This window comes from Eschrichtius robustus, chromosome 11 (genome assembly GCF_028021215.1).
Source record: "Eschrichtius robustus isolate mEscRob2 chromosome 11, mEscRob2.pri, whole genome shotgun sequence".
NCBI lineage: Eukaryota > Metazoa > Chordata > Mammalia > Artiodactyla > Eschrichtiidae > Eschrichtius > Eschrichtius robustus.
The window spans coordinates 57,273,799-57,298,523 of NC_090834.1; the positions used below are offsets into that span (position 1 = coordinate 57,273,799).

General features: G+C 47.5%; 2 protein-coding genes across 5 annotated transcripts in view; one reads left to right on the forward strand and one right to left on the reverse strand.

Moving 5' to 3' along the window:
• GAB2 (GRB2 associated binding protein 2) overlaps window positions 1-4,184 on the forward strand; it is a 174,618-nt gene extending 170,434 nt beyond the window's left edge. For all 4 annotated transcript variants that reach the window (XM_068556805.1, XM_068556806.1, XM_068556807.1 and 1 more), the window contains one exon: window positions 91-4,184. In XM_068556805.1, coding sequence (XP_068412906.1) covers window positions 91-234 — 144 coding nt within the window. In that variant the 3' untranslated portion in view covers window positions 235-4,184. The remainder of the gene's footprint in view (window positions 1-90) is intronic.
• A 957-nt stretch (window positions 4,185-5,141) lies between these two features.
• Window positions 5,142-24,725, reverse strand: part of USP35 (ubiquitin specific peptidase 35) — a 71,688-nt gene continuing 52,104 nt past the window's right edge. The window contains exons 8-11 of the mRNA XM_068556803.1: window positions 10,218-10,311; window positions 9,163-9,269; window positions 7,322-8,618; window positions 5,142-6,323 (exon numbers count right to left, since the gene is read on the reverse strand). Of these exons, the coding sequence (XP_068412904.1) occupies window positions 6,156-6,323; window positions 7,322-8,618; window positions 9,163-9,269; window positions 10,218-10,311 (1,666 nt within the window). The 3' untranslated portion in view covers window positions 5,142-6,155. The remainder of the gene's footprint in view (window positions 6,324-7,321; window positions 8,619-9,162; window positions 9,270-10,217; window positions 10,312-24,725) is intronic.

The following is a 24,725-nucleotide window of genomic DNA, read 5'->3' on the forward strand; positions in this document are numbered from 1 at the left end:
TCCCGGGAAACGACTCAGGAAGCGCCACCCGCCGGCTCCCCGCGTTACTGATAACTCACAGCCACTTCACTTCCCCGCTCTGTCCCCCAGCCATCCACGTCATCTGTCACTTCCGACGAGAAGGTAGACTACGTTCAGGTGGACAAGGAGAAGACCCAGGCCCTGCAGAACACCATGCAGGAGTGGACAGACGTGCGGCAGTCCTCGGAGCCTTCCAAGGGGGCCAAGCTGTGACACGCGGGCCGCCGCCCCAGGGAGGGGCCAGGAGGCGGCGTCTCCAGAGCCGACGCCTCCCCGTCTGTCTCCCCCTTCTCCTCTCCAGCGCGCCCTCCTGCCCACCCCCTCTCTACTCTGCCACTCTGGCCTTCAAAGCACTTGACATCAGGGACCCTGACCCCTTCCCCTGGGAGGTGAGGGCCTGATCGAGGCGCTTCCTCGGCTCACTCGGGGCCCACCTTGATTTTTATCAGCAATGGCCATGCCTCTACCCACCTTAGTTAGAGCTATTGCCAAAAAGCATCCTTCAGCCTCCTACCGCCCTTTAGACCCGAATACCTACCAGACGTGTGGAGGGAGGGGCTGGGGCTCTGAGCCAGATTCCACACCTCACCTCTGGGCACAGCTCTCAGCCCCTGTCCCTCCCGCTACTGGGCTACCTCTCCCCCAGTCCCGGAAGAAGCCAAGTCGTCTCGCTGACCCAGGGAGCCAAGGACCAGCGGACCAGAGTGGATACAGACTTCTTCAGCCCTGTCTGTCTTGGCAGGGGGGAGGCAAGGCCACCAAAAGATGAAGGAGTCGAGGAGGAAGGTCAGAGGTGGTCTTGAGGGACAAAGGAGTTAGACCCCCAGATGCAGAAGGGCAGCGGATACCTGCGGTGGTCCCCCATTTTCAGGCCAAGTGGCAGTGCAGCTGTTGCCGGGTGGGAGAGGCAGAAGGATGAGGACAGCAGGAGGGGAAGACTGAGGAGGAGGGGCAACCCAGAACAAGGAGCAGGAGACGGGGTGACGAAGACACTGCGGGGCCAGGCCCCCGGGACTGTGGAGCCACAGGCCCGGCTCTGCCGCTCCGGGGCAGAGCGTAGTCCTCTTCCCCGAGACCCCACCCAGCCAAGAGCACCTCGCCCACGAGGCTTGCACTGTGCTGGGCGGTGCAGCACGTGGGGTGGGAGCACTGACGTGGTGGGCGGGGCCGGGGGGGGGGGAGCCGGCGGAGCTGTGGGAAGGTGCGTAGGGTGGGACGACTGAGGGGCCACCCCGGGACAGCCTGGGCGGAGACACAGGGTGGGAGCGGAGACGCTGCAGCAAGTGAGCTTCTGCAAGATGGGCAGTGCGGCAGGGGAGGCGCTGGTAACCGATGGGCTGAGAGGCAGGGGCGAAGGCTGGGGGCGGGGGAGGCGCAGGTAGTGGTTGAGTACATCCGGAGGGCCTGGTGGCGAGCCCCGGGCAGTACCGTGGAGATGCAGGGTGGAGCAGAACGTGAGGAGCGGTGTGGTGGTCAGGGGAGCGATGTGCATGGCCGCAGGCAAGGGCAGCTCCCAGGACTGATGGGTGGCGGGCAGAGCAGGGCAAAGGAGCAAGCAGGGCGGAAGACAGCCTAGTGGACGACGCGGGGGAGTGGCCGGCAGCTTGTGCCCTTTGGCTGAGTTTTGTGTCAGGTCCCAAGGAAGGTACAGGTGTGGCCTGGTGACAGGCCGGAGTGTGTTCTCAGCTCACGTCACCCTCTGTTGCCCTGTCGAATCCCAGGTGCCTAGCTACAGGGACAGGAGAGGGCAGGCCTCTCCTCCCATGGCTTAAAAGGCCACCAGATCAGCATCACCCTCTGCCCACCTTTGCCAGGGACAGGAGGAAGGGCATCACGCCAGGCTCTTTTCTCCTAAGTCTGGGGAGTGGGGCTCTTTTATGTTAAAGTTCTTGGCCAAATTTTTAAGAGTTTCAGAGGCAACGTGGGCAGACCAAATGTTTCATCCTACCCTGGGGTGAACAGACCTTCTTCCTCAAAAAAAAAAAAAAAACAAAAAACAAAACACCCCCCCACCCCCATTTAAGGGAGGTGGCTACCGCTTACCTTTCTGCTCCTGTGAGCCTGTGTAAACACGCACACCCCAGGCCTGCGGCCTGACCTTACTCCATCCCGGGAGAAATTTTGTCAACAGTAGCCCCTCTCCTCCTAGTATTAGTCATATCAATTCAATAAGCATTCATTAATGGCTGCTATGGCCAGGTCTGGGCTAGGCACTGAGAACACAGGAATTAATCAGACTTTGTATTTGAGAAGGTCACAGTCGATGAGAAAAAAGACAAGGACACATTGGTAATGGCCATGAGAGACACTTAAAATGCTGATAATGTGCAGAGAAATCGAGGCTCCTTCTCTAGGAGGTTGGTGCCGGGGGCAGGAGTGGGTGGAGATCAGGGAAGGTGGTTTCTAGAAAAAGGGGGTGCCTGACAGAGGCCTTAGAGGAAGAAGGGTCAGATTTTTAGAGGGAAGGAGGGCAAGGCTGGGATCCGGTGGAGGAAGATGGACAGAGAGACTTAGAGAACCTTGTGCTTTGGGAACAGAAGACCTTTGGGAGTATGGGCCCAGCCTCTCAGAAGCAGTGAGGCTGTGTCTCGGTGTTCCCACAGGTGAAATGGTAATGGTGGTGGCAGTGGCCTGCCCTGGGCAGGGTTTGGTGGTTCACTCTGCCCAGCCCTGTGTCCCTTTAAGGCCCTCTGCAAAGGGTCTCATGTGGCAGAGCTTTAAATGGCGCCACCCCTGTGCCCCCATAGGCTACAGGTGGGCCCAGGTATTGGTACCCCCAGTTCCCAGCATCCTCCCCTATTGATCGCCGGGTGCCCTAATAATGTCAGCATTTTCTGAATGTGCCATGTTGTGAATGAAACTGGGCGGAGTCTTGAGAGACTGAGGTGTTCGAATCTAACCACCAAGGAGGCCTCCCTCCAGTTCTTGGTTCCTATAACCCCCCCAAACCCTTCAGGTGGAGGCAAGAGTAGAGACAGGAGGAAGTACAGGAGAAGAGGAAATTGGCCTGTTGAAAGCAGAGACTGGCTCAAAAGCCCCAAGTACCAGGTATCTAATATTCCCGTCTGGTCAGTGTAAAAAACTGGTCCTTTGGCCTTCAGTGGGTCACAACCCACCTCTCCTGGTGGCCTGGCAAGGACTGAGACCCCAGGATGCCTTGTCAGCCAGCACAGCCCACACAGGCCTCGTCCTGCCTGGGGCTCCTCAGAGAAGAAGCTGTTTTGCCCCCTTCCAGCTCCACCTCTGCAAGGAGTGGTATGGAGCTGTCTGTCTCCCCTTCCCACCTTGGTGAAGAAGGGCCCTGAGGCCTCTTCTGTGGCTACTCTCTGCTCTGTAACTTCTCTCTCTCTCTCTCTCGAGGGTCTGGATCGCCAGGGATAGGCGGCACCCAGAGCATTGGCCAGTTAACCCAGTCCCCTCCCTAGACTGATTTCAGTAACGTCTACATTCGAAACCGTTCAAATATGTCCCATTCCTAGGACAGAAGCACAGCTGTTCTCAAGGGATTTACCTGCCACAGGGCTAAGGCCTCAGCCCCAAGCTGCGGCTGACCCACACCCCTGTGACAGGGCTCTGGAAACAGAGTGCCGGGCAGGAGGGAAACTGGCACGAACTTCCCCCTCTCTGGCCCTTCTGCAAAACGTGGGGGCAGGAGGCTGAGCGCATGAGCTCTAAAGCCCCCTCCTTCCGGAACGCACCAGGCTCTTTGGGGCCAGGTGGGCTGCCTGATGAGGGGTCCCCCTGGAGATTCAGGCTGTCATGTGATATTTGGTGGTGTGTGTTCTTATGTGTTCGTTGGTTACATGTGTCTTGAAATTTAGAATCATTTCCCACAGAATCGTTGCTTTGTCGGGAAGAGAAAATGGGCTAGAAGAAGCCCAGTCTTAGGTTTCTGGCCCTCTTACCATTTAAAATTGACATTTAATTTTTCAAATCACTGTTGGTGCCTAATCACTTAAGTTATTAATTTATTCTGTTGTTTTCTTTTTAAAAAAAAAATTTGTAACACGTATTTATCCTGTGAGTAGGTCTGGGGAGGGGTGGGAACGTGTTCACATGGGTCCTGTTTTTGCTGTGGTGACACATGGTACAGGCCTGGAGCTTGCAGGTCCCTTTTTACTATGGTGTTGGGTCTGGACAACAATAAAGTCCATTAGACGCAACCAGGAGGGCTTCTGAGTCTGTCTCGTCCGGAGGGGCTGGGGGATGGAATCCACACACACTTGGATCCCAGCTCGGGGCTGCCGGCTGTAGGCTTGCACATGACACCTGTCCTCAACGAGATAAGCCTTCCTCTCACAGTCCCAGGACAGCACTGTGCCAGTCTGCTCCACTTCCATTTGAACAGGAAAGAACTGGGTACCTTTTCTTGGCTGAGAACGCTCGTGAGTCTTCCTTACCTCGGAATTTGTATTCCTGGTGCATGAGATGGAAATTGTAGTAACATCTGCCAATTCATCTTTCTTAGGAGGCTCAACGGACCAAAGAGATGAATTCTGAGCATGACTCTGTCTCTGACAGACAGACGACTGTCGGCCCACTTTCCCTGGTCCCTGAGGTCTCAAGGTCTATGGCTTTTGGGCCAAAACTCAAAACTCCTCCATCTGCAGCCCTTGAAGCCCCTGGCCAGGCCCCTGCAGTCCCAAGCTCCAAGATGGCTGGAACCTGAGGGCTGCCGCCTACTTTCCTCCTGGCCTGAGCCCAGCCCAGCCCAGCCCACCCCAGGTTCTCAGAGGTAAGAAGGGAGGAATGTGGTAGCAGCAGCAGCAGCAGGAATCTCTGGGCAGCCCAGAGTTCCTGGGGTCTGGAGGAGCTCCAGCGCCACCTGACAGATCAGTCCCTTAACAGTATCCTGTTAGGGCGGCCCCCAGCCTGTGCACCCACCCCTCCACCCCTATCAATCATCTATCTATCTATCTGGGCACATCCCTGCCACCAGTCCTCACTGTTGATTTACACAGCACTTCAGTGTAGGGCACGCTTGCCTCCCCTGGGGCAGCACACAAGTCAACAGGGCAGGGGGTGTCCCCTCCTTCCTGTCCAGACACAGCAAGAAACCAAGGGTAGAGCCGACCTCACAGCCAGTGACTGAGGTGGGAATGAACGACGGCTTTAAAGGCTTCAGAGAACCTATTTTTATTCCTGTTTGAGACCCTGGTTCTCTTCTCTCCAGTTACTTAGAAGGGGTACAGCAGTGTCAGGGCACAATGAGGTCAATATCTGCTCCTCACCAGACCGCCCCCATGGTGATGGCCAACGGCTGAGGCACTGAGCCAGCCAGCTTCCCTCAGGACAGTCGTGAGAAACACAAACAAACAAACATACTTGCAGTAAACTGAGGACTCGCTCTCTCTTAACCAGAAGGGGGATGCAAATGGTGGCATCTCAGGCACTGAGGCGGGAGAGAGGCTTAAGAGGCTATCCTCCCCTCTGTGCGTTGTTGCTTGGTGTCGGGAGGACAGTCTCTGGTCCTGTGCCAGGCTGCTTCCCACCTACACTCCTCTCAAAGTACAAACAAACAAACAGTGTAGGCACCCACAGACGTTGCCTCAGACCCCTCAGAGAAACCAGAAGGCGGCCAGAGGGGTGACACACAGCCCCCTTCTTTATGCTAGGGCTTGGATCCACCTCTGCTTTGTATACTACAGAGAAACAAGATTGTCTGAAAGGAGCTGGAAAGGAACTGCTACTTGATGGCAAACCACCAGCGCTGTGACGTTCAGCCCTGTGGGGCAGCCTGCAGGGGGTGGGGGACAAGGCCCAGAGAGTGTCCATCTCAGCTGCTTCAAGCTGACCAGGACACTTGGGTGTAAGTAAGTCTTAAACAGGGCTGATCCCAGTGTCGGGGCCTGAGGCCCGGTTTAAGGGACTTGGGTCTCACCTCTGTATCTATCTATCTATCTGAGTGAGTCTCCGTGTGCCCTTTAGGCTGAGGGCAGGGGCCCAGAAGCCCCCGCTCCATCTCTCTGGCCCTCGGAAGGGCCTGCCCTCAGGACTGGACCTGCACAGCCTCCCTCAGACCCCACCTGGCCGAGCACCTCTGCCCGGGACCTGGGCCCCCCCCGCCCCCACCCACTGAGGTTGCCTGTGGCACCCTCACAGGTGCTTAGCAGGCCAGGGGATGAGGGTTCCCATTAGAAGACCAGTCTGTGGAAGTCACCACCGCTGCCACCTGCAGGGCTGCAGCCCCCCGGAGGGCCTTCATCCTCATCTTTGTCTTCGTCAAAGCCCCTCCCCCAGTGCGGAGATGTGGGGAGTGCAGAGATGTAGGCCGCCCTGCTCCGTGCCTCCTTCTCCTGCTCCTGGAAATACAGATGGGGATGGGGCCGGAAGCTGAGACGTCAAAGCCAGTCAGGCTCTGAAACCTCAGTTCTCCCTGCACGCCCCCAATGCCACCCAGCCCCTCCACGCGTCGCCCCGGTCCCCAGGGCCAGGCACAGAGGAGCCACAGCTTCTGGCCTAGAGGCACTCCAGCTTAGTGGGAGGATGGGCTTCCAAAGCATTCTTCCTCCTCCCCCGAATAAAAACTCCCAGCCCCCTGGAGGAAAGGAACTCATTTCTACTAACTAGATTGTGAACAGCTGACAAGGGCCTGACGTGGCACCAGAAAGCAGGAGGTGCAGAGACTTCAAAGGGCACCTCATAAACCCCCCCCCCCCAGGGACCCTTCTGCAGGCTTCCTGACGTGGCTGTCCAGCTTCTGCCTCTCAAGGCACGAGGAACCCTCTGCCAACGAGGAAGCTCTTCCTCCTGCCATGGATTCGCCTTCCCACGGGCCCAGCCCTGCCTCCACCTGGACAGCTCGGCAGAAACGCAAAAGCAGAGCCAGGGTTCCCACAGCACGCGGGTGCTGCTGGCCAGGGGTCCTGACGTGACCACACCGGCTGTCTGTGGCGGCACTCCTCGTGCTGGTCCGCGCGCTGGCTGTTTCAGCGGCAAAGAAGTATTTTGATACCACCCTCGACTCTACAGAGTGGAGTCGAAGGCTCAGTGAGAGAAGAGGCTCACTGAGCCGGGCGGCCCCCCCATCCGCTCGTATCCACTACTCACTCGCAGAGCCCCTCCTCCAGCACACTTATGACACCTTAATAAAAAACTGATGATAATTCCTCATGTCTGTTCCTCTGAAGTATGGGGCTACGTCTGTCTGGCCCACCAGTTTTCCCCAGCACTAAGTGATTGATTGATTGATAGCTGAATGGATCAAAGGTAAAAGGAAGAGAGAGACTCCAAGAGAGGAGCAGTCAGCATCTGAGCCGGTGGGTGCTGGGAAGCCCCTCCGCCCCCAGGGTCTGCTCACCTGCAGGAAAAGGATGTTGTCTTTGGAAATGGCTTCCATCAAGTCTTTGTGGAGGGTGGGCTCTGCCCAGGCTCGGGGAGAGCCGGGCTCAGCCTCAGGACCCTCCCGGGGCCGCTGCCGATAAAAGAGCACGTAGGCGGTGTCCTTGGGGAAGAAGGAGGTGACGTTGCTGACAGACTCAAAGGAGGAGAAGGACACCCGGGTGTCGTTGAACAGGTACCACTGGTTGTCGGGCTCGGGCCTGTCGGCCGCTCCCGGGTTCGGGGCTGGGCGGGCAGCACCCTCGCGGGCGTAGCAGTAGTAGTGGCCACTCTCCGAGGATACCCCAGAGTGCACCACGACGCTGCAGAGGTCGTAGGCCTGGCCCCGGCCCCCCGCCAGCGGCAGCCGCAGCAGCAGGGGGATGGAGACGTCGTCCAGGATCTTGCGGCGCCGCATGGTGCGCAGGTCGAAGGAGAAGCGCAGCAGGGTCAGGATGAGGTAGCGCGGCCCCTGGCTCAGCTCCACCACCTTCTCGGCGTCCTGCAGGGAGGCGCACGACTCGCAGTAGTAGCGGTTCTCTGCCGTCAGCCTCTCGGGCGACAGGAAGTAGTTGACCAGGTCCAGGACGGAGCGGGAACCCTCCCCAGAGGGGGTGGAGGCATTTCTGAGGGTCCCTGGGCCCAGGCCGTCCTCCTCTTTCTCCTTCTCGGCCTCCTTCTCCTTCTCGGTCTCCTTCTCCACCTCGGCCTCCTTCTCCTTCTCGGCCTCCTTCTCCACTTTCTCCTCCTCCTTCTCCGCCTTCTCCTCCTCCTTCTCCACTTTCTCGGCCTCCTTCTCCGCCTTCTCCTCCTCCTTCTCCTTCTCTTCCTCCTCCTTTGCCTCCTCCTCCTGACTGCTCTGCCCCCCGAGGCCCTGGGGGCCCAGGCCTTCAATGTTCAGGACGGTGGGGGGAACGTCCCCTGTGATGCAGTGTTTCCTCTGCCTCCGAGGAGCCGCCCTGCTTGGCGCCTGGGCTCGCGATGGCGAAGGGAAGTCCTGGGCACTGACGTCCTCTGCAGGGAGCATCACTGAGCCCAGGCGGCGGCGGCGGCAGCGCTCAGGCGGGGGAAAGGCGAGAGAGAGGTCCGTGAAGGCCTCCTCCCTGGTGGAGATGTTAAGGCAGCGGAGACAGCATATCCGAGTCACAATCTTGCCTCCAAACATCTTCTCCACAGAGGTTGAACTCGGGCTAGGGGGCTCCTCGGGCGGGGAGGGCAAGCTGGACTGCTTGAGCTTTTGGCAGATCCTCGTCCCAGTTTTCTCCTCTTCATGCAGCCTGGTGCAGGGAGCAAAGGGCCTTCGTCCATACACACAGACCCATCCCCAGTGCACTGGCCTGACCTGTGCATCTACCTACCTTACTCAGCTGGCCACATGTTTACACGCATGCAGGAGAAGGCACGGGGAACATACATATGCATGTACAAAATGGCATTCGTGCACATGCACTCATAAGCCAGGCACACATGCTACATACTTACCTGCATAAGGCTCACAAACCTGCGACAAAAAGACGTGCATGTGCCCCCAGAGAGCTGATGAGAAAACCCACACATGCACACTCAGGCAAGCGCAGCGCAGTGTACATACACACACTTACCCTCCCAGTCTCGGTTCATGTCAGCATCTCCAAAACTTCCCTCCCACTCGGCCCCTGTCCCCACACTCACGACACACATCTGCTCCAAGCCTTTCACAAGTGCAGGGCTGTGCCCCCCTTTCCAGGAAGAGACAACACAGCCCAGGGGGAGGGGGCTTTCCCACGAGCACCCTCTCCAGACCTGGAGCCCCCATGCAGAGCCAGGCCTGGCCTCCCTTACCGATCCAGCAGGTACTTCAGGTACTCTGAGCAGTCCTGCTGGGTGCCAGGGCTGAACCAGGGTGTCCAGGATGCAGACAGAAAGTTCTCTGGAGAAATGGCAGGCCGCTAGGACCAAGGAGGGAGAAAGACAGGGCCAGGAGCCAGGGGCCACTCACCAACCAGCTCCACAGCATGCTAGGCCTGAGGATGGCCCTGGGGACTCTCTGCCCCAAACTTCCAGCCTCCTCACGAAAGTCCTCCCCCTTCCCTGACTCATCCCACCAAGGCCATGCAGCCTATAAGCAGGACATCGGGTTCACGGAGATGGACAGTCCTCCAGGAGTCTGCTCTTCCCTGACAGACACACCTCACATTTCACTCCAGGCCCTTATTCGTTGCCATTCCCTCTGCCTGAAACACCCTTCTCCCCTGTCAGGAGCTTAGCTGTAGAGTTCAAGTCCCAGGTGCTGTTAGTGTCACCTGTCCCACAGTGTCTTCCCAGCAGCCCCCATCCCCATCGTGATCAACTCTCCCTCCCTAACACGCACACTACACTCGCGTTGCCCTCTGCTCGAGCACTACAGTTGCTATCTGCAGGTTCCTCTTCCCCACCAGACTACGCGCTCCGTGAAGGCAGGACTGCAGCTGACTCATCTCTGTGCCCCCGCACAGGGCCTGGCATAATGCCTGCCTGGCCAAGGGCTTTAGGTTCCAGGAGGGCAGAGACAGTGATGAAACCAAATACAGCCCTCAGGGTGCCTGGCAGGCAATATGAGTGCTCAGAAATGACAGCAGACCAACAAAGCAACACCTAATAGAATGGACTGAACCACTGATGGCAGAGATGTGGGCAGCACAGCACAGAGGGGCTCAGGAGGCACTCCCTCGCCTGCCCGGTAAGGGCGCTGAATCGGCCCCTTGGGCTTTAGCCGTGAACCCATGCCAGCCTGGACTGGGGCCCAACAACTTACACCAGAAAGTGGGGGCCCACAGCCAGATGCAGGCAGGTGGTGGGGAAGGAGAGGTGTCGGACCGGGCCTCCTCTCCAGCACCCCCGACTGCCCCTGCGCTCACCTGGCTGTGCTCCAGGAAGGCGAAGAGCCACTGCAGCTTGGTCATCAAGGGCTGGGAGTTGTTCTCAGTCAAACGGAGCACACAGTGTCTGAAACTTCCAAACAGAGCGGGGCACCTGGAGTAAGCCAAGGGCACCCAAAGAACCTCTACTCACCCATACTGTGGCAACCCAAGGACTCCAAGCTAAAGGCAGGACAGACACCTGTCACTCCAATCTGGGCCAGGCGCCAGGGAGGAGGAGCATGTGAACAACTCGGCCTGGACCACAAGGTGACCCCTGAAGTCCCTTCCAGTTCTAACAGCCCGTGACTCCACAATTCGAAGATTCGAATGTCCTAAGGTCTTATGGTCTCAGGGTTTTAAAGTTGGAACTCTCAGACATGCTCCAGAGTCCACGCCAGTATCACCACCAGCCACTCACACCCTTCTCCCTACTTCCCTGAGAAATGGCGTTCAGACCCATCCAGAGCAGCAGGCCCTGCTCCAACCTTGGCCCTCCAAGCCAACTATTACAGCCCCTTCTCAGGGCCCCTGCCACCCCAAGTTGTCCCTCTGCCTTCAAACGGGAGGGGTCAATGTGAGGAATATGCTGAAAAAAGAGGACAGGGGTAGACTGGGGCTCATGAAGGGGTCTGATCCCATGGGAGATAAGAAAGAGCCCCTCCTGACAACCACATTCCCTGGAACAAGCCAATTCCCAAGCCCCTTCTGAGCTCCTGTTCTCCCAAGAGGCTCTGGCTAGACAGGTAGGCATCTCTCCAACCTGCACCCACTGCGCAGGACAGTATAACCAAAGTGCAGTCCACTTAGCAGTCTGTGACAAAGCAAGTTCAGAAACTGAGACTTTAGAACCTTGTATGGTGATTTGACAGTACTATGACCATACAAGCACACGATCATTTCCTAGTAAGTCATTTTATTGTATTCTACAAAAGGAAGAGTCTGCAGCAGACTGGAAGTTCAAAAAACGAAACAAAACTAGTCCTTCCCCAGGCAGTTTGAGAAGCACAACAGCAGCATGTTAGGAAGTCCTAGAGTTCAGCTCCAACCTCCTCCTGGAGCTGAAGCTCAGACACAAGAAACTGCCTGGAGGTCCTACCACAGCCAAAACCAAGGCTTACTTTCACTGTGACTTATAAAAAAGATGTCTAAGTGTGGTACTGGTGAAAGAACAGTTGAATAGATCAATAGAACAGAATAAAGAGCCCAGAAACAGACCCCCATAAATATAGTCAACTGATCGTTGACAAAGGAGCAAAGGCAATATAATGGAGCAGAGAAAGTCTGGTCAACAAATGGTATTGGAACAAGTATACATCCAAAACCAAAAAAATGAATCTGAACACAAACCCTACACCTGTCACAAAAATTAACTCCAAATGGATCACAGACCTAAATGTAAAATTCAAGACTATAAAACTCTTAGAAAATAACAGGAGAAACCTAGTGACCTTGAGTGTGGTGATGCCATTTTAGATACATCCCCAAAGACACAATCCATGAGAGAAATAATTGATAAGCTGGATTTCATTGAAATTAAAAATTTCTGTTCTGTGAAGTATAGTATCAAGAGAATTAGAAGACAAACCAGAGACTGGGAGAAAATATTTGTAAAACACACATCTGATAAAAAAAACTCTTAAAACTCAACAATAAGAAAACAAGCAACCTGATTAAAAAATGAGCCAAACATTTTAACAAACATCTCACACACACACAAAATATATATATATATATATATATATATATATATATATATATATATATATACACACACACAGATGGTAAATAAGCACATGAAAAGATGCTCAACATCATGTCAATCAGGGAAATACAAATTAAAACAACAATGAGATACCACTACACACCCATTAGAAAGGCCAAAATCCAGAACACTGACAACACCAAATGCTAGCAAGGATGTGGAGCAACAGGAATTCTCATTCATTGCTGGTGGGCATGCAAAATGGTACAGCCACTTTGGAAGACAGTTTTGCAGTTTCTTACACAACTAAACATACTCTTCCCATCCTATGCAGCAATCACACTCTTTGGTATCTACCCAAAGGAGCTGAAACCTTATATCCACACAAAGACCTGCACAGGGATGTTGATGCAAGCTTTATTTAGAATTGCCAAAACTTGGAAGCAACTAACATGTCCCTTCAGTAGGTTAATGGATAAATAGCACTGTGGTACATCCTGGCAATGGAATATTATTCAGTGCCAAAAAGAAATGAGCTATCAAGCCACAAAAAGAAATGGAGCAACCTTAAATGCATATTACTAGCTGAAAGAAGCCAAGCTGAAAAGGCTACATACTATATGATTCCAAATATATGATTCCAAATGTATGATTCTGGAAAAGGCAAAACTATGGAAACAGTAAAAAGGTTGCCAGGAGTTAGAGGGGGGTGAACAGATAGAGCAGAGGATTTTTAGGGCAGTGAAAATACACTAGATGAACCTCTGGAACAACATTAAATGCACCATTTGCGTTAAAGGGGTCCCAGAAGGAGAAGAGAGAGAAAGGGCCTGAGAAAATATTTGAAGAGTTAATAGCTGAAAACTTCCCTAACATGGGAAAGGAGGAATACATCAAGACACATATTAATCAAATTGACAAAAATTAAAGACAGAGAAAATATTAAAAGCAACAAGGGGAAACCAACAAATAACATACAAGGGAATCCCCATAAGGTTATCAGCTGATTTTTCAGCAGAAACTCTGCAGGCCAGAAAGGAGTGGTATGATATTTTTAAAGTGATAAAAGGGAAAAACCTACAACCAAGAATACTCTACCCAGCAAGGCTCTCATTCAGATTTGACAGAGAAATCAAAAGCTTTACAGACAAGCAAAAGCTAAGACAATTCAGCACCACCAAACCAGCTTTACAACAAATGCTAAAGGAACTTCTCTAGGCAGAAAAGAAAAGGTCACAACTAGAAATAAGAAAATTATGAATGGGAAAGCTCACTGGTAAAGGCAAACACACAATAAAGGTAGGAAATCATCCACACACAAATACGATATCAAAACTAGCAAATTGTGAGAAGAGGAGAGTATTAATGCAGGATATTGGAAATGCACTGGAAATTAAGAAACCAGAAACTTAAAAAAACAATCTTGTATATATATATATACAGACTATTATATCAAAACCCCATGGTAACTGCAAACCAAAAATCTACACTAGATACATACACAAAAAAGAAAAAGGAATCCAAACTCAACACTGAAGATAGTCATCAAATCACAAGAAAAGAGAACAAAGAGGAAGGGAAGGAAAAAGACCTACAAAAACAAATTCAAAACAATTAACAAGGGCTTCCCTGGTGGCGCAGTGGTTAAGAATCTGCCTGCCAGTGCAGGGGACACAGGTTTGAGCCCTGGTCCAGGAAAATCCCACATGCCGCGGAGCAACTAAGCCCACGCGCCACAACTACTGAACCTGTGCTCTAGAGCCTGTGCTCCGCAACAAGAGAATCCACCGCAATGAGAAGCCCGTGCACTGCAATGAAGAGTAGCCCCCACTGGCTGCAACTAGAGAAAGCCTGCACGCAGCAACAAAGACCCAACACAGCCCAAAATAAATAAAAATAAAATAAATTTATTTAAAACAATTAACAAAATGGCAATAAGAACATACATACTGATAATTACCTTAAATGTAAATGGATTAAATGCTTCAACCAAAAGACACAGACTGGCCGAATGGATACAAAATCAAGTCCCATATATACGCTATCTACAAGAGACTCACACTTCAGATCTAGGGACACATACAGACTGAAAACGAGGGGACAGAAAAACGTACTCCATGCAAATGGAAATCAGAAGAAAGCTGGAGTAGCAATACTCATATCAGACAAAATAGACTTTGAAAGAAAGACTATTTCTAGAGACAAAGAAGGACACTACATAATGATCAAGGGATCAGTCCAAGAAGATATAACAATTATAAATATATGTGCACCCAACATAGGAGCACCTCAATATATAAGGCAAATACTAACAGCTTTAAAGGAGAAATCAACAGTAACACAATAATAGTGGGAGACTTTAACCCCCCACTTTCATCAATGAACAGATCATCCAGACAGAAAATCAATAAGGAAACACAGGCCTTGAATGACACATAAGACCAGATGAACTCAACTGATATTTATAGAGGATTCCATCCAAAAGCAGCAGAATATACATTCTTCTCAAGTGCACACGGAACATTCTCCAGGATTGACCACATGCTGGGCCACAAAGCAAGCCTTGGTAAATTTAAGAAACTTGAAATCATATCAAGCAGCTTTTCCAACCACAATTCTATGAGATTAGAAATCGATCACAAGATATCGGAGTAGCAGGATGTGAAGTTCACCCTCTCCCACAAATACATCAAAAATACATCTACACGTGAAACAATTCTCAAAGAATGTCTACTGAATGCTGGCAGAAGACCTCAGACTGCTGAAAGGGCAAGAAAATCTCCACGTAACTGGGTGGGAAAAAAGAAGAAAAGAAAGCAAGAAAGGAATCGGGATGGGACCTGCAACATTGGGAGGGAGCTATGAAAGAGGAAAGGTTCCTGCAACCTGGGAAGCCCCCTCACCAGCGGGGAGATCAGCCAAGATAGAAGGGGAGCTTCAGAGCCTTTGAGGAGAGCGCAGCAACCTGTTTGAGGCAGCCAGCGCAGAGGGAGAACTGCACAGATGGTCAGCACCACCCTGTGCCCCCTAGCCTGACACACATCTGCCAGAACTGGCAAGGGCTGGGTGCTGGAACTCGGGCTTTGGAGATCAGAACTGGGAAGAGGACTGGGGATGGCTGTGTGGAGACAGATAGGGGTGGGAGTGGTGCTGGAATCCAGTACAACCACGGCTGGGGGTGTATGTGGAGGAAGCCTGGGACATCATAGAGGTCAGTCACCACTGTTTGGGGGGTGCACAAGGGGAGGGGTGGGACCCAGATTGCAGCCTTTTTCCCTGTGGGCACGCATGCAGAGGGCAGGACACTGCCTGCACAGGCTCCAGGGGCAGTCGCAAGCCTCCACTGCCGCCCACCTGAACACCAGGAGCAGTCACCCCCACTGCTTCTCTCCCACATCCCAGGAGTGGTCATGGGCTCCCGCCACCTCCCTCCCAGACCCCAGGAGTGATTGCAAGCCCCTGCCGCCTCCCTCTCAGACCTAAGGAGTGGTCATGGACCCCACCACTGCCCACCCGAACTCCAGGAGTGGTTGTGAGTCACATCCACTCCCATCGCATGCCCTGAGGGTGAGTCTGAGCCACTACCACTGCTGAGAACCCCAGGACCGGGCACCAGCCACCACATCTGCATACACCCTATCAAGGGGATAACACCCAGCATAAGCTGAGAAAAGAGGCTACAGGGATCCATACTAAAAACAGCCCTCACACCAAATTTATTAAACCCACACAAGTTACACAGGGATGAAACCACATATAAATAGCTCTCCAAGACCACAGTAGATAATGGTTTCTCCTAAACTTACGGAGTAAGAGAAATATAATTAACATGAAGAAGCAGAGGAACCACTCCCAGTTAAATGACCCAGCGCATTCCCCTGAATGAACAATGAAGCAGACCTCTTCAGTCTAATAGACACTGATTTCAAAAAGGAGATAATAAAAATACTGAAGTAATTAAGAAAGGCTATCGACAGAAATGCAGAGTACTGTAAAAAGGGACTAGAAACTATAGAGACGAACCAAGAAAAACTAGAAAACATATTTGCAGAGATGAAAGCTGAGCTAAAGGCAATGAACAGCAGAATGAATGATTCAAAAGAATGAATAAGTGGGGCTTCCCTGGTGGCGCAGTGGTTGAGAGTCTGCCTGCTGGTGCAGGGGACATGGGTTCGAGCCCTGGTCTGGGAAGATCCCACATGCCGCGGAGCAACTAGGTCCGTGAGCCACAACTACTGAGCCTGCGTGTCTGGAGCCTGTGCTCCACAACAAGAGAGGCCGCGATAGTGAGAGGCCCACGCACCGCGATGAAGAGTGGCCCCCACTTGCCGCAACTAGAGAAAGCCTTAGCACAGAAACGAAGACCCAACATAACAATCAATCAATCAATAAATCTTTAAAAAAAAAAAAAAGAGAAGGGGAGAAACAAATTACTCAATAAAGAAGTTACTCTGTGTAAATGTGCTAAAAAAAAAAAAAAAAGAATGAATAAGTGACCTAGAAGATAGAAAAATGGAAATCACCCAATCAGGACAGCAGACAGTACACAGATTTAAAAACAAAAAACAAAAATATTCTGTGAAAGTGATGATAACCACAATGAACAGCAAAAAGATGAACATGAAGATGTAAAAGAAAATATCAAAATCATAAAATGTAGGGGAGGAGAGTAAGAAAATGTAGAATTTTTTTCCTAGAATGTGTTTGAGCCTATATGACTACCAGTCTAAGGCAAGTAGATACAGGAAGGGGTTAACATACTTGAAAAACAGGGTAACTGCAAATCAAAAACATACAATAGATTCACAAAAAAACAAAAAAAAGAGAATGAAAGTATAATACAAAAGAAAATCATCAAACCAGAAAAGGAGAACAAAAAGAAAGGGACAGAGAGGAAATATAAAATCAATGGGAAAACATGGTTTAAAATGACAACAAATACATATCTATAAATAATTACCTTAAGTATCAATGGACTGAATGCTCCAATCAAAAGACACAGAGTGGAAGGTTGGATAAAAAAGCAAGAGACTACAACATGCTGCCTATAAGAGACCTACTTTAGGACAAAGGACACACATATATTGAAAGAGAGGGTATGGAAAAAGATGTTTCATGCAAACAGAAATGACAAGAAGCGGGGCGGGGGGGCTGGCAATACTCATATCAGACAAAACAGACTTTAAAACAAAGGCCATAAAGAAAGATAAAGAAGAACATCATATAATGATAAAAGGATCAATACAAGAAGAGGATTTTACACTCATCAACATATATGCTCCTAATATAGGAGCACCCAAATACATAAAACAAATACTAACAGACATAAAGGGAGAAACTGACAGAAATACAATAATACTAGGAGACTTTAACACCCCACTCACATCAATGGACAGATCTTCTACACAGAGAATCAATAAGGCAACAGAGATACTAAATGATACAATAGGACAGTTAAACTTAATTGATATTTTCAGGACACTACATCTAAAAAAACGAGAGTACACATTCTTTTCAAGTGCACGTGGAACATTCTCTAGGACTGACCACATACTAGGGCACAAAACAACCCTCAACAAATTTAAGAATATAGAAATTATCTCAAGCATCTTTTCTGACCACAGTGGCATGAAACTAGAAATTAACCACAGAAAAAGAAATGAAAAAAAAACCTTACATGGTGACTAAACAACATGCTACTAAACAACCAATGGGTCAATGATAAAATCAAAGAGGAAACTCAAAAATACCTTCAGACAAATGACAATGAAAACACAACCAAACAAAATCTATGGGATGCAGCAAAAGCAGTTCCTAGAGGGAAGTTCATAGCAATACAGGCCTTCCTCAAAAACCAAGAAAAATCTCAAACAACCTAAACTACCAATTAAAAGAACTAGAAAAAGAAGAACAAACAAAACCTTAAGTCAACAGAAGGAAGGAAATAATAAAGATCAGAGAGGAAATAAATAAGATAAAGATTAAAAAAACAATAGAAAGGGACTTCCCTGGTGATTCAGTGGCTATGACTCTGCGCTCCCAATGCAGGGGGCCTGGGTTCGATCCCTGGTCAGGGAACTAGATCCCACATGCCGCAACTAAGAGTTCACATGCCACAACTAAAGATCCCACATGCCGCAACTAAAAAGGATCCCGCACGCTGCAACTAGAGATCCCACATGTCGCAAGTAAAAGATCCCACATGCCACAACTAAAGATCCCACATGAGGCAACAAAGATCCTGCGTGCCACAACTAAGACGTGGCACAGCCAAATAAATAAATTTTTTTTTAAATCAATAAAAACAATAGCTGGTTCTTTGAAAGGATAAACAAGATTGACAAACCTCTGGCCAGGCTCACCAAGAAGAAAAGAGACAGAACCCAAATAAAATAAGAAACAAGAAAGGAGACACAACAACTGATACTGCAGAAATACAAAAATAATAATAATAATAATAAGGAAATACTATGAACAATTATATGCCAACGAATTCAACAACCTAGAAGAAATGGACAAATTTCTAGAAACATACAGCCCACCGAAACTGAATCAAGAAGAAATAGATAATTGGAACAGACCAATCACTAAAAGTGAAATAGAATATGTAATTTAAAAACTCCCTACAAACAAAAGTCCAGGACCAAATGGCTTCACAGGCAAATTCTACCACACATACAAAAAAGAATTTATACCAATTCTTCTCAAACTCTTCCAAAAAATTGAAGAAGAGGGAACACTCCCAAGGACAGTCTGTGAAGTCACCATCACCCTGATACCAAATCCAGATAAAGACACTACCAAAAAAAAAAAATTACAAGCCAATATCTTTGATGAATATAGATGGAAAAAATTCTCAACAAAATATTAGCAAACCAAATCCAACAACACATAAAAAGCATCATACACCCTGACAAAGTGGAATTCATCCCAAGTTCATAAGAATGGTTCTACATATGAAAATCAATGTGATAAACCACATAAATAAAACACAAAAACCATGTAATCATCTCAATAGATGCAGAAAAAGCATTTCACAAAATTCAACATCAATTCATAATAAAAACTCTTACCAAAGTGGGTATAGAGAGAACATATCACAAAATGGTAAAAGCTGTTTATGACAAACCCACAGCCAATATAATACTCAATGGTGAAAAGTTGAAAGCCGTCCCACTAAAATCTGTAACAAGACAAAAATGTCCACTCTCACATCTTCTATTCAACATAGTATTAGAAGTCCTAGTGACAGCACTCAGACAAGAAAAACAAATAAAAGGTATCCAAATTGGAAGGAAAGGGATAAAATTGTCATTATTTCAAATGATATGATACTATACATAGAAAACCCTAAAGACTCCACACAAAAACTACTAGGACTGATAAATGACCGAATTCAGCAAGGCAGCAGGATACAAGATGAATATACATAAATCAGTTGCACTTCTTTACACCGAAAATGAACTATCAGACAGGGAATGTAAAAAGACAGTAACTTTTAAAATAGCAACCCCCAAAATGAAATACTTAGGAATAAACCTTACCAAGGAGGTGAAAGTCTTATATGCTGAGAACTATAAAACATTAATAGAGGAAACTGAAGATGATTCAATGAAATGGAAAGATATCCCATGCTCTTGGATTGGAAGAATTAATATTGTTAAAATAGCCATACTACCCAAAGCAAACTACAGATTTAATGTGATCCCTATTAAATTACCCATGACGTATTTACAAAACTAGAAAAAATAATCCTAAAATTCATATGGAACCATAAAAGACCCAGAATTGCCAAAGCAATCCTAAAGGAAAAGAACAAAGCAGGAGGAATAACCATCCCAGACTTCAGACAATACTACAAAGCTACAGTAATCAAAATGGCATGGAACTAGAACAAAAAATAGACATATGGATCGATGGAACATAACAGAGAGCCCAGAAATAAACCCGCACACCTACGGTCAATTAATCTTCGACAAAGGAGGCAAGAATACACAATGGGAAAAAGATAGTCTCTTTAGCAAGTGGTGTTGTGAAAATTGGACAGCCATGTGTAAATCAATGAAGTTAGAAGACACCCTCTCACCATATACAAAAATAAACTCAAAATGGCTTAAAAGACTTAAAGCATAACACATAACACCATAAAACTCCTAGAACAGAACAAAGGCAAAACAATGTCTAACATAAATCGTATGTTACGATTTCTTACATCAGTCTCCCAAGACAATAGAAATAAAAATAAAAATAAACAAATGAGACCTAATCAAACTTGCAAGCTTTTGCACAGCAAAGGAAACGATAAACAAAATGAAAATACAACCTGCAGAATGGGAGAAAATATTTGCAAATGATGCGACTGACAAGGGCTTAATTTCCAAGATACACAAATCGCTCATAAAACTCAACAACAAAAAAACAAACAACTCAACTGAAAAGTGGGCAGAAGATAAAAAGAGACATTTCTCCAAAGAAGACAAACATATGGCCAATAGGCACATCAAAAGATGCTAAACATTGCTAATTATTAGAGAAACGCAAATCAAAACTACAATGAGGTACCACCTCATGCCAGTCAGAATGGCCATCAAAAAGTCTACAAACAGGGCTTCCCTGGTGGCGCAGTGGTTGAGAGTCTGCCTGCCAATGCAGGGTACACGGGTTCGAGCCCTGGTCTGGGAAGGTCCCACATGCCGCGGAGCAACTGGGCCCGTGAGCCATAATTACTGAGCCTGCGCGTCTGGAGCCTGTGCTCCACAGCAAGAGAGGCCGCAATAGTGAGAGGCCCGTGCACTGCGATGAAGAGTGGCCCCCGCTTGCCGCAACTAGAGAGAGCCCTCGCACAGAAACGAAGACCCAACACAACCATAAATAAATAAATTTTTTTAAAAAATGCAAACCTTAAAAAAAAAAAAAAGTCTACAAACAATAAATGCTGGAGAGTCTGTGGAAAAAAGAGAACCCTCTTGCACTGTTGGAATATAAATTGATACAGCCACTGTGGAGAACAGTATGGAAGTTCCTCGGAAAACTAAAAATAGAGTTACAATTATATAATCCAGCAGTCCCACTCCTGGGCATATATACAGACAAAACTATAATTCAAAAAGATAAATGCACCCCTATGTTCACAGCAGCACTATTCACAATAGCCAAAACCTAGGTTTTAGGTTTTTAGGAAAAAACCTAAATGTCCATCGATAGATGAATGGAATAAGAAGATGTGGTACATACATACAAAGGAATACCACTCAGCCATAAAAAAGAACAAAATAATGCCATTTGCAGTAACATGGATGTAACTAGAGATTATCATGCTAAGTGAAGTAAGTCAGAAAGACGAAGACAAATACCATATGATATTACTCATATGGGGAATCTAAAATATGACACAAATTAACCTATGTATGAAACAGAAACAGAATCACAGACATAGAGAATAGACTGGTGGTTACCAAGGAGGAGGGTGGTGAGAGAGGGATGGATTGAGAGTTTGGGATTAGCAGATGCAAACTGGTATATATGGAATGAATAAACAACAAGGTCCTACTGTATAGCATCAGGAACTATATTCAATATCCTGTGATAAACCATAATGGAAAAGAATATGAAAGAGAATGTATATTTGTCTACCTGAGTCACTTTGCTGTACAGCAGTCATTAACAAAACACTGTAAATCAATTATACTTCAATTTTTAAAAATGAAATCAATCACAAGAAAAAAACTGTAAGAAACACAAACATGTGCAGGCTAAACAACATGCTACGAAACAACCAATGGATCACTGAAGAAATCAAAGAGGAAATCAAAAAATAACTGTAGACAAATAACAATGAAAACACAATGATCCAAAATCTATGGGATGCAGCAAAAGCAGTTCTCAGGGGGAGGTTTATAGCAATACAATCTCACTTCACGAAACAAGAAAAATCTCAAATAAACAACCTAACCTTACACCTAAAGCAATTAGAGAAAGAAGAACAAACAAACCCCAAAGTTAGTAGAAGGAAAGGAATCATAAAGATCAGAGCAGAAATAAATGAAATAGACATGAAGAAAAAATAGAAAAGATCAATGATACTAAAAGCTGGGGCTTCCCTGGTGGCACAGTGGTTGAGAATCTGCCTGCCAGTGCGGGGGACGCGGGTTCGAGCCCTGGTCTGGGAGGATCCCACATGCCGCGGAGCAACTGGGCCCGTGAGCCACAATTACTGAGCCTGCGCGTCTGGAGCCTGTGCTCTGCAACAAGAGAGGCCACGATAATGAGAGGCCCGCGCACGGCGATGAAGAGTGGCCCCCACTTGCCGCAACTGGAGAAAGCCCTCACACAGAAACGAAGACCCAACACAGCCATAAATAAATAAATAATTTAAAAAAAAAAAAAGAAACTAAAAGCTGGTTCTCTAAAAAGATAAACAAAGTTGATAAATCTGTAGCCAGACTCCTCAAGAAAAAAAGGGAGAGGGCTCAAATCAATAAAATCAGGAATGAAAAAGAATAAGTTACAACAGACACCACAGAAATAAAAAGGATCATAAGAGATTACTACAAGCAACTATATTCCAACAAAATAGACAACCTAGAAGAAATGGACAAATTCTTAGAAAGGTACAAACTCCCATGACTGTACCAGGAAGAAACAGAAAATATGAACAGACCAATCACAAGTACTGAAATCGAAACTGTGATTTAAAAATTCCCAACAAACAAAAGTCCAGGACCAGGTGGCTTCCAAGGCAAAGTCTATCAATCATTTAGAGAAGAGTTAACACCTATCCTTCTGAAAAATCTTGCAAAAAATTGCAAAGGAAGGAACACTTCCAAACTCATTCTATGAGGCCACCATCACCCTGATACCAAAACCAGACAAAGAAACCACAGAAAAAAAGATAATTATAGGCCAATATCACTGATAAACAAAGACAAAAATCCTCAACAAAATACTAGCAAACAATACATTAAAAGGATCACACAGCATGATCAAGTGGGATTTATCCCAGGGATGCAAGGATTTTTCAATATCCACAAATCAATCAGTGTGATACACCACATTAACAAACTGAAGAATAAACACCATATGATCACCTCAGTAGACGCAGAAAAAGCTTCTGACAAAATTCAACACCCATTTATGATAAAAATTCTCCAGAAAGTGGTCACAGAGGGAACAAACCTCAACATAATAAAGGCCATATATGACAAACCTACAGCTAACATCATACTCAATGGTGAAAAGCTGAAAGCAGGGACTCCCCTGGTGACACAGTGGTTAAGAATCACCTGTCAATGCAGGGGACACAGGTTTGATCCCCGGTCCGGGAAGATCCCATATGCCACGGAGCAACTAAGCCCATGCACCACAACTACTGAGCCTGCACTCTAGAGCCCACAAGCCACAACTACTGAGCCCATACACTACAACTACTGAAGCCCACATGCCCTAGAGCCCACACGCCGCAAGTACTGAGCCCATGTGCCGCAACTACTGAAGCCCACGCACCTAGGGTCCGTGCTCCGCAACAAGAGAACCCACTGCAATGAGAAGCCCGTGCACCACAATGAAGAGTAGCCCTCGTTCGCCACAACTAGAGAAAGCCCGCGCACAGCAACGAAGACCCAAAGCAGCCAAAAATAAAATAAAAAATTAATTTAAAAAAAAAAAGGAAAGCTGAAAGCATTTCCTGTAAGATCAGGAACAAGACAAGGATGTCAACATAGTTTTGGAAGTCCTAGCCACAGTAATCAGAGAAGAAAAAGAAATAAAGGGAATCCAAACTGGAAAATAAGTAAAACTGTCACTCTCTGTAGATGACACGATACTATACACAGAGAATCCTAAAGATGCTACCAGAAAACTACTAGAGCTCATCAATGAATTCAGTAAAGTTGCAGGATACAAAATTAATACACAGAAATCTGCTGCATTTCTATACAGTAACAATGAAAGATCAGAAAGAGAAATTCAAGAAACAATCCCATTTACCATCACATCAAAAAGAATAAAATACCTAGGAATAAACCTACATAAGGAGGCAAAAGACCTGTATGCCAAAAACTATAAAATGCTGATGAAAGTAATTGAAGACAACACAAACAGATGGAAAGATATACCATATTCTTGGATTGGAAGAATCAATATTGTTAAAATGACTATACTACCCAAGGCAATCTACAGATTCAATGAAATGCTTATCAAATTTCCAATGGCATTCTTCACAGAACTGGAACAAAAAATCTTAAAATTTGTATGGAGACACCAAACACCCCAAATAGCCAAAGCAATCTTGAGAAAGAAAAACGGAGCTGGAGGAATCAGGCTCCCTGACTTCAGACTATACTACAAAGTTATAGTTATCAAAACAGTATGGTACTGGCACAAAAGCAGAAATATAGATCAATGGAACAGGATAGAAAGCCCAGAAATAAACCCACACACCTATGGTCAATTAATCTTCGACAAAGGAGGCAAGAATATACAATGGGAAAAGACAGTCTCTTCAATAAGTGGTGCTAGGAAAACTGCACAGCTACATGTGAAAAAATGAAATTAGAACATTCTTTACCACCATACACAAAAATAAACTCAAAGTGGATTAAAGAACTAAATGTAAGACCAGATACTATAAACCTCTTGGAGGAAAACATAGGCAGAACACTTTGACATACATAGCAGCAATATCTTTTTCGATCCATCTCCTAGAGTAATGGAAATAAAAACAAAAATAAACAAATGGGACCTAATTAAACTCAAATGCTTGTGCACAGCAAAGGAAACCATAAATAAAATGAAAAGAGAACCAC